Source organism: Lissotriton vulgaris, chromosome 4_1 (assembly GCF_964263255.1).
Source record: "Lissotriton vulgaris chromosome 4_1, aLisVul1.2, whole genome shotgun sequence".
NCBI lineage: Eukaryota > Metazoa > Chordata > Amphibia > Caudata > Salamandridae > Lissotriton > Lissotriton vulgaris.
In genome coordinates, this window is record NC_141691.1 from 1406031673 (window position 1) to 1406047402 (window position 15730).

A 15730-nucleotide genomic window follows, 5' to 3' on the forward strand; every position below is an offset into this window, starting at 1 on the left:
ATATATATATATATATATATATATATATATATATATATATATATATATATATATATGAGCGCTACGAGGCCTTCGGGTTGTTTGCGCTCTATAAAACCCGACTAATAATAATATATGAGCAGAAACACCTGTGTTGGGGGAGGAGCTGCCGTTTGTCCAATAACAACGAAGAAGGACTTTTAAATAACTGGGACTGTAAAACCTCCTGAACACTGCTTGGCACTGAAGAAGGTCGTCAGGCCGAAATGCATTTGCCGTCATTAAAGTGTTTCCCTGGTATCCCCCTGTGTGGCCTCTGCTCTGTCCATGAGGAAGGAGTTTTTGGTGATCAAGGTTACTTGTTAACTGAAATGCGTCATGCCTGAGAAGATTTGTGATGTGAGAGAATAAAGCTTCCCGAAATATTTACTTGCTGCGTGGTGGCTCGTTATTCTGCGGTACAAAGTACGCTGACTGCAGAGTATACAAAGATATATATATATATATATATATATATATATATATATATATATATATATATATATATATCTATATCTATATATATATATTCACAGAAAAAACCATAGGTTTTACACACGTTATAGTTAGGAAGTAGCATTTAAAAAACCTATGAAATTCACGGAAAAAACCATAGGTTTGACACATGTTATAGTTAGCTGGAAATTTTACTGACATAAAACCAATGAAATTCCACGTTATAGTTAGTTGGACTCACTATAACTTGCGCGTGCAATGCACTGCTGATGACGTCACATATTACATCACTCATGACATGGTCAGTGACATCACTCATGGACGACTACAAATCCCTTGAAAATGAAGGTCTGGCTAATAGGACACAGTTATATTCACTGGATTGAAAAATATGCAGTAAGCAGACGAATTTGCAACCTCAGCTTACCAAATGTACACATAACATGGATTTCCAAAAGAGGATTGAAATGTCACCAATTGATTCCATTGGTGAAAACTTGTATGCATCTCCCAGAACCAGACCTTATAATTGTGCACTGTGGTGGGAACGATCTAGGCACAATCACTGGGGTAGGTCTGGAAATGCTTCTAAAAGACACCTTTCGACAATTGATGACACTTTTTCCTCGATCTGCCTTGGTATATTCCAATATATGCCAAAGACAGAAATGGAATTGGTCCAATCACCATTGTGCACAATTTGAGAAAGCAAGGAGACATGTAAATAAATCTGTTTCTGCGTTCCTCAGAGATTATAGCATGGGTTCTATTTACCACAACAACTTGCGATACCACATGCAAGACGTCTATAGGAGAGACGGTGTTCATTTCACGAATGAGGGAAACAGAATCTTCCTCTGCAACATCAGGCTCTGCATCGGTACTTACTTATAAATGCAGAAAACACTCAATTAACACAATGGCTCTTTTCAGAGCCACCTTATATCTAAGCACTCAAACTTCTGATTTATCTCCATGTTCACACTCTTGTAAAAAGGTGTGCGCGACCGAGTGCGCGCACCACGCAACTTTAACAAAAATATATATATATATATATTCGCCTTTAAGGGCCTTACTGCACACCCTGAGAAAACCTACGCAGCAAAACAATCTCTACCTTCTCCCCTTTCCATATTCCAACGCTTTGAAATCAACAATATATTTACTCGCAATGACAAAATGGCGGTCAACACTTCCTGATTTCCTTCGAATCGAACGTTAACAGACGTCACGCAGCAAAATTCTGCTCGCACACGCAGCCGTTTGGGTGCGCGCACGTGTGCGCGCGTATAGATATATAATTGACTTTAACTTTAATTTCCTCAGCAACTACTGAACGGATTTACACCATTCCAAAAAAAGCATAATCTGCGAGCCGGACTGTACAGTTTTGCCAAATTTCTTATAAATCCATTAACCCGTTCGACCTGTAGCCGAGTCTAAAGGTCCTATGGAAAATAACATGGAGAAAACACGTTTTGGGACCCCCCTTTTATCTCAGCCCCCACTTGACCAATCCCCCCCAAACTTTTAGGGAAGGAGCGCAGCGGACCGAGCCATCTTCTTTAAAAAATTCGCTAAGATTCTTCAACCAGGGCCAAAGTTATTCCAAATAGAATGTTGAGGATTTCCTATGGAAACTAGGTCCTAACTATAACTACCTACTGGCGACCGCCAGTAGGTTATATATATATATATATATATATATATATATATATATATATATATATATATATATATATATATATATATATATATATATATATATATATATATTCACTGAAAAAAACCATAGGTTTCACACCAGTTATAGTTAGGAATTAGCATTTAAAAAACCTATTAAATTCACTGAAAAAACCATAGGTTTCACACCAGTTATAGTTAGCTGGAAATTTTACTGATATAAAACCATTGAAATTCCCACGTTATAGTTAGTCGGACTCACTATAACTTGCGCGTGCAATGCACTGCTGATGACATCACATATTACATCACTCATGACATGGTCAGTGACATCACTCATGACATCACTGATGACACCATCCTTGTGACACAGTCACAGACCTCCTCTCAGTGTAAAGTAACCCTTGAGACACATATTCAAAAATAGAAACTGAAATTTTTAAAAAATGGACATACCTATATCAGTTACAACAAGCAATTCTGTACTTCCACTATCTATATACACATCCACTCATTCACCAACAGTTCTATATAGTCACTCATACATATACTCACTCATCATATGAAGAGATACACCTATACATCCTGTTACACACCGACATTCATCCAAAAGTTACTCACACACATATTCACACGTGCAAATAAACTATTGAACAACCATTTATTTGAATATAGAGTTATACACACACTTCCACCTTACTTCTACTGAAAATTACACATATTTATTCTCTTAAACAATCACTTATAGAAACACATACTTATTTAAACAGGAAATCTTACAATCTCTTACTCTCACATATACTCACTTATATACATCAATATTCATATATACTAGATTAAAACATATGTAGTTACTGATAAAGACACTAGTGAGACAGTCATTCACTCACTAACAAACACATATAGACACTCATCCACCCATACAGTCCTGTACATATGCTGTCTTCAAAACACATAGAAACAAAGAGTCAGTCACTCATGCATCTATGTGCTAAGTAATACCTCCACCAAACCATATAGACACTCATACTGATACTACTAAAAATATCAAATAACCCATATACATACGCATGTAGCTACTTATCAACACATGTAGCCACTTATACACAAAGTGAAACACTAATATATGTATTTAAATATTTAAACATAACTCACTAATATTTATTTTTCAGAAAGACACATATTCACTGGATGGTGTCATCAGTGATGTCATGAGTGATGTCACTGACCATGTCATGAGTGATGTAATATGTGATGTCATCAGCAGTGCATTGCACGCGCAAGTTATAGTGAGTCCGACTAACTATAACGTGGGAATTTCAATGGTTTTATATCAGTAAAATTTCCAGCTAACTATAACTGGTGTGAAACCTATGGTTTTTTCAGTGAATTTAATAGGTTTTTTAAATGCTAATTCCTAACTATAACTGGTGTGAAACCTATGGTTTTTTTCAGTGAATTTCAAAGGTTTTTTTAATGCTAATTCCTAACTATAAGTTTCACTTTATAAATAAGACTGTTAGCACTCTAGTTGTTCTTTTTAACACTCTGGTACATTCTGTCATTGGGCTACAGTTGGGCTACATCTAGTTGAATTTTGGGCTACATTTACAATTTTTGATCTCTGGTGGCCATCTTTGGGCTACATTGGGCTACTTTGGGCTACATTTGGGCTACATTTTGGCTCTAACATATATTAAGCCCAATGTAGCACAATACATATTTTTATAAAGTTAATTTTTTTACAAACCACTTCAGAATAGGGCTACCTGTCTCTACAATTATCCCATTTTTTTTTTTTTAATTTTTGGGGGGAGCGCTCCCAGAGCGCGCCCCGGAGTGCGCCCCGAAAAGCGTATTTCTGAAAAGCGCCCCCGGGCGCGCTCCGGGGAGCGTCCCGTGAGCGCCAATATCGCAAACGAAAACATGATCGTGACGTATCGCGTAGCCGCGACCGCGTGATACGCACGGCGTAAGCGCACCCGGAAGTACTCGAGCGAATACGATCGCACAACGTAAACTTCCGACGCGCTTACGCTGCGCGCCCCCGGGCGCGCCCCGGGCGCGTAGCGTAAGCGCGTCGGGTCATGTGAGCAGAAAATAACACTTTTCATTGGTTCATAACAGTTTTAGTTTCATAATGATGAAGCCCCTGGTCTTGTGACCTGAAAATAACACTTCTCATTGGTTCAGGACAGTTTTTTTTTCTAAATGATGAAAGACCCCACCTTTTTTCCTTATTCTGACTTTGTCCTTTGACTGAGGAAGACCTGTTTGTTGCTCTCTCTACTTTTTTGCTCCAAATAATGGCTTCAGTAGTAGCATCAGCTGGTGCATCTGCCCCACCACCACCACCACCACCACCAAGAGGACCAGCTCCAAATTATATTGGTGGTCAAGAACAGGAGGAGGAGGAAGAGGAAGAGGAGGAGGGGAGAAGAAGATGGCTGCCAGAAGAAAATACACCTTACAAACCCAAACCACACATTGTTTGGCAGTTTTTTTCAATTCCAGAGGGGAAAAAAAAGGTGAATGCTCCCAAGGTGACTTGCCTCATCTGCAATGATGAACTTTCACGGGGCAACCCAAACAAGAAATATTCTTTTGGTAACTATACCATGATTCGGCACATGACAAGAAAGCATCCAAACAACTACTCTCGCGCAGAGTTCCGGGAACTGGCCAGTAACCTCCCCCAGTCATCAAGGACCCCCTCCCAAAGAAACCAACCCACTTCCTCGCAACCAGAAACATCTGAGGTGATGCCTTGCATTCAGCCGAGATTTGCTGATTTTAAAATTACTTGCACTGCTTGTAGCAAGCTTATCTCCTATGGGGAACAAAGTATTAAGCTCATCGTCCTTGCAGGTGATAATCACAAGTGCCCCAAAAAGAAATAATTTTTGGGGTTTTTTGTTTTTTTGCTCCAGTTGAGCCAGTTTCAATTCCCTTTTTTTGTTTCTCCCCCTAAAAAATACAAAAAAAAATATAAAACTGTTTTGAAAAGCCAAAAAAAGTTCAAAAAGTTCCAAAAACACAAAAAAAATATAAAACAACAAAAAGAAGAAAAAAAAAAGTTCTTTTAAGAACTACCTCCAATTTCTAAATGAAAACTTCATTTTTTTAAAACTCTGTCATCTTTTTCCCTCATTTTACGCTCCCCGGTGCGCTACCTGGTGCGCGCACCGGGCGCTTCCCCCGCGCAAAACGAAAAAAAAAATTTTGAGGCCCCGCGGGGCCCTTTAATGGCCCCCATATCAAACCTAGGGGGTCAGGGGGGGTCTACCCTGCCCCCTTATGGTCAATTCCACCCTTTGTTTTTGCCACCTCTTATGACTAGATTTTACCGATAGACAAGATGGCGGCCGCTCCGGACTGTTTAGAATGTTTACAGACAACTGAGAGCCAATCAGCTTTCTGCGCGCAAGTCGCGTGTCGCGCCTGGAGCGCTCACTGGTGCGCGTACCAGAGCGCGGCTACAGATATATATATTTTTTTGGACGTTAATTTCTCAAAATCCACTGAAGCACATATCTTGAGACATAGCAAAGGCACATCGGGCTACCAGTCCCTACAATTTTGCCAAGTTTGGTGGAAATCCATTCAGCCGTTCGGGCTAAAAGTGAAATCGACCGCCCTATGGAAATTAACATGGGGAAAACGCGTTTTGGGACCCCCCTTTTATCTCGGCCCCCGCTTAACGTATCCCCCCCAAACTTTCAGGGAAGGACCGGAACCCCGCGAGGCCATTTTCAGGAAATTTTCAGGCAGATTCGTCAACCGGCGCCAAAGTTATTCCAAATAGAATTTTCAGATTTAACATTGAAAAAAATCCTAACTATAACTACCTACTGGCGACCGCCAGTAGGTAATATATATATATCACCGTATATATATATATTTTACAACACTTTCTCCCCCTTCAAGGAAACGATGAGCCGCACACGCAACACGGTGTTTTCAAAGCATTTATTCGAGCAGTTTTGGGCAATCCAGACGCGTTTCATTCCATCTTGGAACTTCTTCTGAGGTGAGTCCATGCAAAAAGAAACTGATTGTGAGTCCCCACAAGTGCAGATCTTTAACCATTCTCAGCCCTCCAGTGGGCATCAACATGATAATATTTTACAGTGCATGATGGAATGTGTGGTATACATATATATATACAACAATCCTCGTTTTTCAGATGAAAGAAACGAAATCCAGTCCACAATTCTTAGTTTAAGCGTGCATTTACTCTGCAGCAAACTCGACGCGTTTCGGAGATCTAGTCTCCTTTGTCACGAGTCCGAGTGTAGGGTTGCATAAAGTTATATATACAAAACATGTGACTCATACTTTTGGTGAAAATAGACAACAGACTCCCGCTAGTACATTACATAGGAGCTAGAAGACAGATTCATGGCTGGTTTGCACGTGAAATGAAAGTGCATCACAAATAAGTACATCAAATGACAGTAACAACATTCAAAGCATTTACATATTAATTAAAGCAACAAAATACAATAAATGCAAAAATTGCGATGAAATTGAGAGATTGAAACCTTAATGCGTTCGGGCAATGAAGTCTTTATGGCTATAATAAAATTGGATTCATTCCACACGCATTCCAATTACGCCCCAGTGGGCAATTCAAAAAGTGGAAGGTCTTGTACCATGTCAGTCAAATACCTGTGCTGTGCTGCAGCCCTAATTCATAATATCAGCTAGTGTGGTACTGCCTTCGATCATCTTATATTCATTCACACAGTTCCTGAGGTTTTGCCTCAATGGACCCGTGAATCTACAATTCCTTCGCCATTTCAACTGAAACACTACAATGAAGAATCAATATTACGCCCAAGTGGGCAAAATCATACTGAAGTTGCAAAAAAATTGAAAAGTGCTTGTCGTCATTCGTCCTCATAATTCATTCTGTGCTCCAACAAAACGTGTGTTGCACTCCATGCTGTGTCTTAAAATCTCCTATAGAGACTGCACAGGAACCTGTAATAAAATGCTGTGAGTGCCAGCTTGATTCATACATGAACAATTCCCTACCCTGTTCCCAGTTAAAACAGATTGCGAAGAAGCAGCTCGATCAATAACGCATCAAATATCACAATGACTGTAGGGTCAAAAAATAATAATTTACAACAGTGATTATTTCATCCTAGATGTGTGGTAAGGCCTTCGTCACAGTTATGACCTTCCGGTTGTAATGTATGGTACTTGATTATCAAACGGGATTCTAGTCTCCTCAACTCCTGTAACCTGTCTCCCCCTCTTTCTCTAACTGGGACATGATCAAGTACACAAAAAGATATGAGACAATTGTTGCTCTTATGGTGGCTAGCAAAATGTCTTGCTTCGGGGTACTGTTTGTCGAGATTCTTAATTGCCCGCAGATGTTCCAGTATTCTTTTCTTAGCGGGATGAATAGTGCTTCCTATGTAGAATTTATTGCACGGGCATTTGAGTGCATATACCACTTATTCTGTAAGGCAAGAGAAATGTTTCATGATCTTAAAGGGTTTGCACTGTTTGGAGAGTTTAACCTCTTTCATGTTAGTGCTGTATTTACAGGCTTTACATTTCCCGCACACAAAAAACCCTGAACAGAACTAGTTCTGCTGGGGGGTGAGATAAGGGTGCTACAAATCCTGTCTTTAAGGGATCTTGTTTTGCAATAAGATATTTGGGGATATTCCAGGATGCCTTCAGAAACGTCTTTGTCAGTGCTCAACACATCCCATAATTTTGAAATTGCTCTTTTGACTTCTCTGGATTGAAGGCTATAGTCTGTGACAAACCTTACTGTCTCTATCCCTTGCACTGTATAAATCTTGTTTTTTTCAGTGATAAACTCCCTACGTTCTCTCTTCTTGACTAGCTCTATCGCTGTGGTGATGTATTTCTTGCTATAACCCCTTTGTTTGAACCACTCACACATTGTTTCTGTTTCTCGATCAAAATCCTCCTCTCTGGTGCAATTCCTGTTGGCACGAAGGAGCTCACCCACAGGAATTGAGTTGATGAGGTGGTTTGGATGACAACTCAATGCGTGAAGGAGGCTGTTCCCAGCTGTTTCCTTCCTGTATAGAGATGTGATCAATCTGTCATTCTCAACTTTGACTTTCAGATCAAGAAAGTCAATGACCTCTCGCTCAATATGACTAGTGAATGACAAGTTCATATCATTCAAATTAAGGATCTTGACAAAGTCAATGGCATCCTCTTCCTTGCCCTCCCATACAATAAAAATATCAAATATATACCGGAGCCATGTTTTTACCCCTGCCTGGTATTGGGGTAGGGGCCTGACCACCTGCTCCTCCCAGAAGCCCAGGTATAACCCGGCAAAACAGGGAGCAAAACAGGTGCCCATCGCTGTGCCGAGCTTTTGATGATAAATGGTACCATTTAATAGGAAAAAAGTTCTGGGTCAGGCAGGTATATGCCACGTTCAAAATCATGTGTGTGTGAAACAAAAAGGAGATGGACCTATTTCTTAGAAAGTGCCTGCATGCTCTAAGTCCCATCTCATGGGGGATGCTGGTATAAGCCCCCTCGCGGCCATCGCACGCCAACACAACCTCAGCATAATCTCCTACGCCGACGACACCCAGCTGATCCTCTCCCTGACCAACGACCCCGCCGCCGCCAGAGCCAACCTGCACGAAGGGATGAAAGAGGTAGCCGAGTAGATGACGACCAGCCGCCTGAAACTGAACTCCGACAAGACGGAGGTCCTCATCCTGGGCTCCTCACCCTCCGCCTGGGACGACTCCTGGTGGCCTCCCGCCCTGGGCCCGCACCCAAACCGACAGACCATGCACCCAACCTGGGCTTCATCCTGGACTCCTCCCTCTCCCTGACCAGGCAAGTCAACAAAGTCTCCTCGGCGTTCTTCAACATCCTATGCATGCTACGGAAGATCTTCTGGTGGATCCCCACAGAGACCAGGAAGACCGTCACCCAGGCCCTCGTCACTAGCCGACTGGACTACGGCAACGCCCTCTACGCCGGTACCACCGCCAAGCTCCAGAAGAGACTCCAGCAGATCCAGAACGCCTCAGCCAGACTCATCCTCGACATCCCACGAACCAGCCACATCTCCGGACATCTGAGAGACCTTCACTGGCTCCCCGTCAACAAAAGAATCACCTTCCGCCTCCTCACCCACGCACACAAAGCCCTACACGACCAAGGCCCGAGCTACCTCAACAGCCGAATCAACTTCTACGCTCCCAAACGCCACCTCCGATCAGCCAACCACGCCCTCGCCGCCGTCCCCCGCATCCGAAGAGCGACTACAGGAGGAAGGTCCTTCTCCTACCTGGCCGCCAAGACCTGGAACTCCCTCCCGACCGACCTGCGCCTGACCCAAGACCACCTCTCCTTCAGGAAGAAGCTGAAGACCTGGCTGTTCGAGTAGTAGCGGCACCCCCCCACCCCCAGCGCCTTGAGACCCTACGGGTATGTAGTGCGCTTTATAAATGTCATTGATTGATTGATTATATTGACTGTTTATGTCCAATGTCGTTAGTAAATAGCCTGTATTCCATCCCACATTTTCAATTTTCCGCAGAAAATCTCCCGAGTCTTTAAGATATGTCGGGAGCTCCTGAACTAGAGGTTGGAGAAAATAATCCACTTGTCTGGATGTGTTCTCTAGATTACTGCCCCCAGAGGAGATGATGGGTCTCCCTGGTGGTTGGTTCATGCTTTTATGTAACTTGAATGAGCAAGAGGTGGGTAACCCAATAAACCCTTGTGGGCTTGGGCAGTCGTATTTTTATAAGGAAGATGCCAACAAGGGATTTATTTAAAGGTAGTGATTTACTGCAGTGGGACACAGCCTTTATTATTAAGGCTTGTAATGCGATTGAATCGGGTACTGCTCTACTTGAATTAATTCAAAAAGTGAACAATCTATGGAAGCTACCACACTAGCCCCATAGAGATTATGAAGTTACTTTGATTAATCTAGTTTTATACACCGAATGGATCAGGGAAGACAAATGGAAAGCAACACGAACAGATATTTTTTGATAGAAAAAATATTTATATTTTGTATTCAAGTGTAAGGGTACATAATCAAAAATCAAAAATGATTGCATACAGATCTTAGGTACGTGGAAACAGCAAAACAATCCATTGTACAAAAGAAAACAATCCAGTCTTTCAACAAATATATATAAAATTGACTTCTTTTACACTAAAATAGAAAGTCAAAAAATAGACTGAAGACTTGGATGGACGTGTCGACGTTTCGGTCTCACTGGTAGTATCCAGAGACCATCATCAGGACAAAAGGTTTTATGCAATATAGATGTCCCCTATAAGAAAATTAATACAATTACCATGTATTCTTTCAGCGACTTAATCCTGAGACTCAGTACAGGAACATCGCCTATTTTGAATTATACTACAGGCGTAATCGGGCGTTCGCCCAAGGTAACCAACATCCCCCTAAACTACTCCCGCTTCCATAGCCTATAAACTTAACCATCAACGGACAATTATATCAGTCTACCATTTGTTTTCCATAGGTTATGACCCACTGACAGTGAATACGTTTCACCAGGTTGAGTTACAGCCATCAACATTTATAGGCTTTTCCTATACTCACTATAAGTAAGTGTGTCTCCACTTTCTCTCATCTTTTTGAGAAAATCATTAATTTAAGCCTGTAAGCCAACACCTCAGTCACCACACTGACCAGGTTGTTAAGCTACTGTGTGTTCTAGGAATTAATTAACTAGAATATTGCAATAATTTTGTGTTAAACGACTGTCACCCCTGAAATGTACAAATGTTTATATGTAAATGATTAACTGTTAGCAACACGTATTAAGAATACATGGTAATTGTATTAATTTTCTTATAGGGGACATCTATATTGCATAAAACCTTTTGTCCTGATGATGGTCTCTGGATACTACCAGTGAGACCGAAACGTCGACACGTCCATCCAAGTCTTCAGTCTATTTTTTGACTTTCTATTTTAGTGTAAAAGAAGTCAATTTTATATATATTTGTTGAAAGACTGGATTGTTTTCTTTTGTACAATGGATTGTTTTGCTGTTTCCACGTACCTAAGATCTGTATGCAATCATTTTTGATTTTTGATTATGTACCCTTACACTTGAATACAAAATATAAATATTTTTTCTATCAAAAAATATCTGTTCGTGTTGCTTTCCATTTGTCTTCCCTGATCCATTCGGTGTATAAAACTAGATTAATCAAAGTAACTTCATAATCTCTATGGGGCTAGTGTGGTAGCTTCCATAGATTGTTCACTTTTTGAATTAATTCAAGTAGAGCAGTACCCGATTCAATCGCATTACAAGCCTTAATAATAAAGGCTGTGTCCCACTGCAGTAAATCACTACCTTTATGTAACTTGGGCAAGAGATATAGTGCTGGCATTTTAGGGTGTTTACATTTAAGGAAATTGTGTTCTTTAATTTCAATCAGACCTTTACTCATCCATTCTGCAAGTTGGTCATGATACGCAGTAATTTTGGCGATGTACATCTGTTTGTTAATAGTCTCATACTTGGTGTTGTCATTGAGTTCTGACAATCCTTCATTAATGTACATTTCCCTTGGTAAAACCACTATATTTCCTCCTTTATATGATTTTTTTATGATTATATTCTTATCGTTTGTCAAGCTTTCAATGGCTGCTAGTTGTGTTGTGGTTAAATTATTCCTGCCATATTTAGCTTTCTTTGACAATGTTTTTTAACTCATTTACAACACCTTTGTCAAAAACATCAATCGCATCGTTCATTATCTGTGGAAGAAAAATGGATTTGGGTCTAAACCCACTTTTACCATTAAGGTCCAATCGTAAGTTCTCATTCCTTAAATTCAAGGTGGTGTTTTCAACGAGATTAGGATCCCATCTGAGATCATGTAAGAGGTGCAGCATTTCTGTATCTCCTATCTCAAGTTTGCTGGGTTCGCCCACATCTCTGTTGGGTGCTTGACTCATTCTGGTGGCAAACCATTTTCTGAGTCTTAATTTACATGTAAAGTGGAAAAGGTCTATTCTGCTTTGTGTATAGCCAAAGTTAGCCGATGGTCAGAATGATTAACCAAATGATAATACCTCTTCCTCAGCTTCCTGGAGTTTTCTATTGGAGAGGTTGACAATAGTCTTATTGTCCTTCTTTTTGATTTCTTCTGGCCCATTGTTCTGGTTCCCACCGGGCTTGACACATCCTCTTTTGCTGTTGTGTTTGTTCCGTCGTCTCCCTTGACTCCTCTTCCACGTCCTCTGTGACTTCCTGTACTAGGCATGCTCATGGCTGCTAGCCTTCCTCTGGCCATCAGGGAAAACTTGTTTAAAATCTGCTCTTTTGGGCTTAGAAATCCTGCATTAGCTCGACATTCATCATTATTCACGTTTTTATCGATTCCTTTGTCTCTTTCCCCATCTCTCCCTGAGGATGATGGCATAGCATTTCCAGTTTCTAGCCTCACCGCATCCCTCTGAGGTATGGCCGATGACGATTGCGCACGTAAATGATCGTATTTTTTGGCGAAAGGAAGCACCTGCCCTCTTTCATAATCAATCCGGTTGCGGGTAAATTTACTCTCTTTTTTCTCTCTAATTTCCTTTTTGATTCTCTCTAGCTTAGTGTCCATTTTAGCCATGTCAGCATCAAATTCTTCTTTGTCACATACCGACTTCAGGTATTCTAGTATTTCTTCGATTTCTACTGCCAATCTTTCGCATTTCTTCTTGGCGTACTTGACAAGTAGTTTCAGCATAACCAGAGAGCACTCATGGCTGTTAGTGGCCCACTCCTTTACGAGGTCGGGGTCCGGCTCGTTAAATGTCGGAGCTGTCTTCTAGCTCTTATGCAATGTACTAGCGGGAGTCTGTTATTTATTTTTACCAAAGGTATGAGTCACATGTTTTGAATATATAACTTTATGCAACCCTACACTCGCACTCGTGACAAAGGAGACCAGAACTCTGAAATGCGTCGAGTTTGCTGCAGAATAAATGCACGCTTAAACGAAGGATTGTGGGCGGGATTTCGTTTCTTTCACCTGAAAAATGAGGAATGTTGGATTATAGGGCGTTGCGAGCCCGTCCTGGCCCGCCGCCGCGAGAGACTGGGGAATCTCGCAAAAATCGAGTTGGAATATATATATATATATATAAAAGGGTGTGTTCTTAGATTTCACATTGTCATGTGAACAAGGCTTGGGTAGGCGCTAGCAGTGGGCAGCCTCGACGGAGAAACGGAGATTGTGGATATATATATATATATATATATATATATATATATACATATATATATATATATATATATATATATATATATATATTACCAACTGGCGGTCGCCAGTAGGTATATATAGTTAGGATTTTTTCTCTATGGGACTTTTGAAATTTCTATGTCTAATAACTTTGGCGTTTGTGGATGGAATCGGCTGATATTTTCAGGAAAATGGCACATTATGTTTTTGAGCAGCCCCCGAAAATTTGGGGGGGTTTCGTCAAGGGAGGGTCGAGAAAAAAGGGGGGTCCCAAAATGCGTTTTTCCCATTCATTTTTTTTTAGGGCAATTGGCCTCACTTTTAGCTTGAACGACTGAATGGATTTGCACGAAACTTGGCAAAATTGTAGGGACTGTTAGCCCGATGTGCCTTTGCAGGGTCTCAATATATGTGCTCCAGTGGATTTTGAGAAATTAACATTTTTTAAAAACAGATATATCTGTGACAGCGTCCCGGGTAGCGATCCGGTTTGTGTACTTTTCCCGTTACTGAACTTTCCGAAGCGAAGCTGATTGGCTCTCCGGTGTCTGTCAACATTCTAAACAGTCCGGAACGGCCGCCATCTTGTCTTCTCGGTAGGATCAAGAGACAAGAGGAGGAGAAAAACGAAGGGGGAATTTAATGAAAGGGGGCAAGGTAGACTCCTCTTGACCCCCTAGGAATGATGTTGGAGTTATTAAAGGGTCCCGTGGGGCAAATAAAAAAAATTTGTTTTTTCGCGGTAGAAGCGCTTTCCGGTTCGCGAACCGGTAGCGAAACGGGAATTCGCCATTTTGTGTTTAGTTTTAATTAAATTACAAGATGGAGGAAAAATAATGTTAGAAATGGGTATAAGGGGGTACGGGAGACGTATCCTGACCCCCTTTGTTTTCTGAGGGTGGCTGAGGATGCTCATATATGTTGATACATGTCTTCCAGCGGCTGCGCGTGAGCGGATTTTTATTTTTTTGCTGCGTGACGTCTGTTAACGTTCGATTCGAAGGAAATCAGGAAGTGTTGACCGCCATTTTGTCACTGCGAGTAAATATATTGTTAAAAATAATTGTTATAAATTAATCCGTATTGATAAACATTGTCTGCGCCATCTTGCCTTTTTTCCAATGCCACACTTTTGTCATGCACTGCAGCCATTTTAGATGCCTTGACCAGACCCACTCTCTGCATGCCGCCGATCCTCAGCATGGCTCCCCACCCTCGCAAGCATCTCCCCCATGCACTGGTCACCCCCGCTCTCTCTCTCATGCATGGGCCATAAACCTCCCCCCATCTACGCAGCTCTTCCCTGAGAATCACACCCTGTGCCCGCCCGACAACTCACTTTCACCCTATTCACTACCGCATCCTCTGGGGGCACGGGAAATGTATCCTGACCCCCTATGTTTTCTGAGGGTGGCTGAGGATGCTCATATATGTTGATACATGTCTTCCAGCGGCTGCGCGTGAGCGGATTTTTAATTTTTTGCTGCGTGACGTCTGTTAACGTTCGATTCGAAGGAAATCAGGAAGTGTTGACCGCCATTTTGTCACTGCGAGGGAATATATTGTTAAAAATAATTGTTATAAATTAATCCGTATTGATAAACATTGTCTGCGCCATCTTGCCTTTTTTCCAATGCCACACTTTTGTCGTGCACGGCAGCCATTTTAGATGCCTTGACTAGACCCACTCTCTGCACGCCGCCGATCCTCAGCATGGCTCCCCACCATCGCAACCATCTCCCCCACGCACTGGTCACCCCCGCTCTCTCTCTCATGCATGGGCCATAAACCTCCCCCCATCTGCGCTGCTATTCCCTGAGAATCACATCCTGTGCCCGCCCGACACCTCCCTTTCACCCTATTCACTACCGTATCCTCTGACACTCCTCTTCCTCTGTGTCTGATTGTCCAGGCCGGTCCCAGGCTATCACTTAGCCCTGCGGATGTAGTTTATGTCCCCAACTGTAAAGAATCACCCCTCTTCAAAGGAGTTACAGTAGATCAAGGCCCCCACCCCATGAGATCCGTCACACCACACGCGTTCCTACTATCTGACAACGATCCTGTATTGTGATTGGGGAGGAGATTCTCACTGTGAGGGTGTGTGGGATCGAGCCTGAAGCGGAAGATTCCAGGGATGTCTTTTTGTACATTAAAGTCATCACAATTATGTGTCACATTAAAAATATATAGCACTCCAACAAAGTAGTATGATTATAACACTTTAATAACTTATAAATATATACAACGCTCCAACAAAGTAAACACATTAAAAAAAACATTTTAAACAAAGCAACAATGGGCT

At 41.6% G+C, this 15730-nt stretch overlaps 1 protein-coding gene across 1 annotated transcript in view; it reads left to right on the forward strand.

Annotated features, from left to right (window-relative positions):
- Window positions 1-11049, forward strand: part of LOC147724057 (histamine H3 receptor-like) — a 154424-nt gene extending 143375 nt beyond the window's left edge. Inside the window, exons 4-5 of the mRNA XM_086917984.1 lie at window positions 10518-10596; window positions 11030-11049. Coding sequence (XP_086774110.1) covers window positions 10518-10596; window positions 11030-11049 — 99 coding nt within the window. The remainder of the gene's footprint in view (window positions 1-10517; window positions 10597-11029) is intronic.
- Window positions 11050-15730: the final 4681 nt, after the last annotated feature.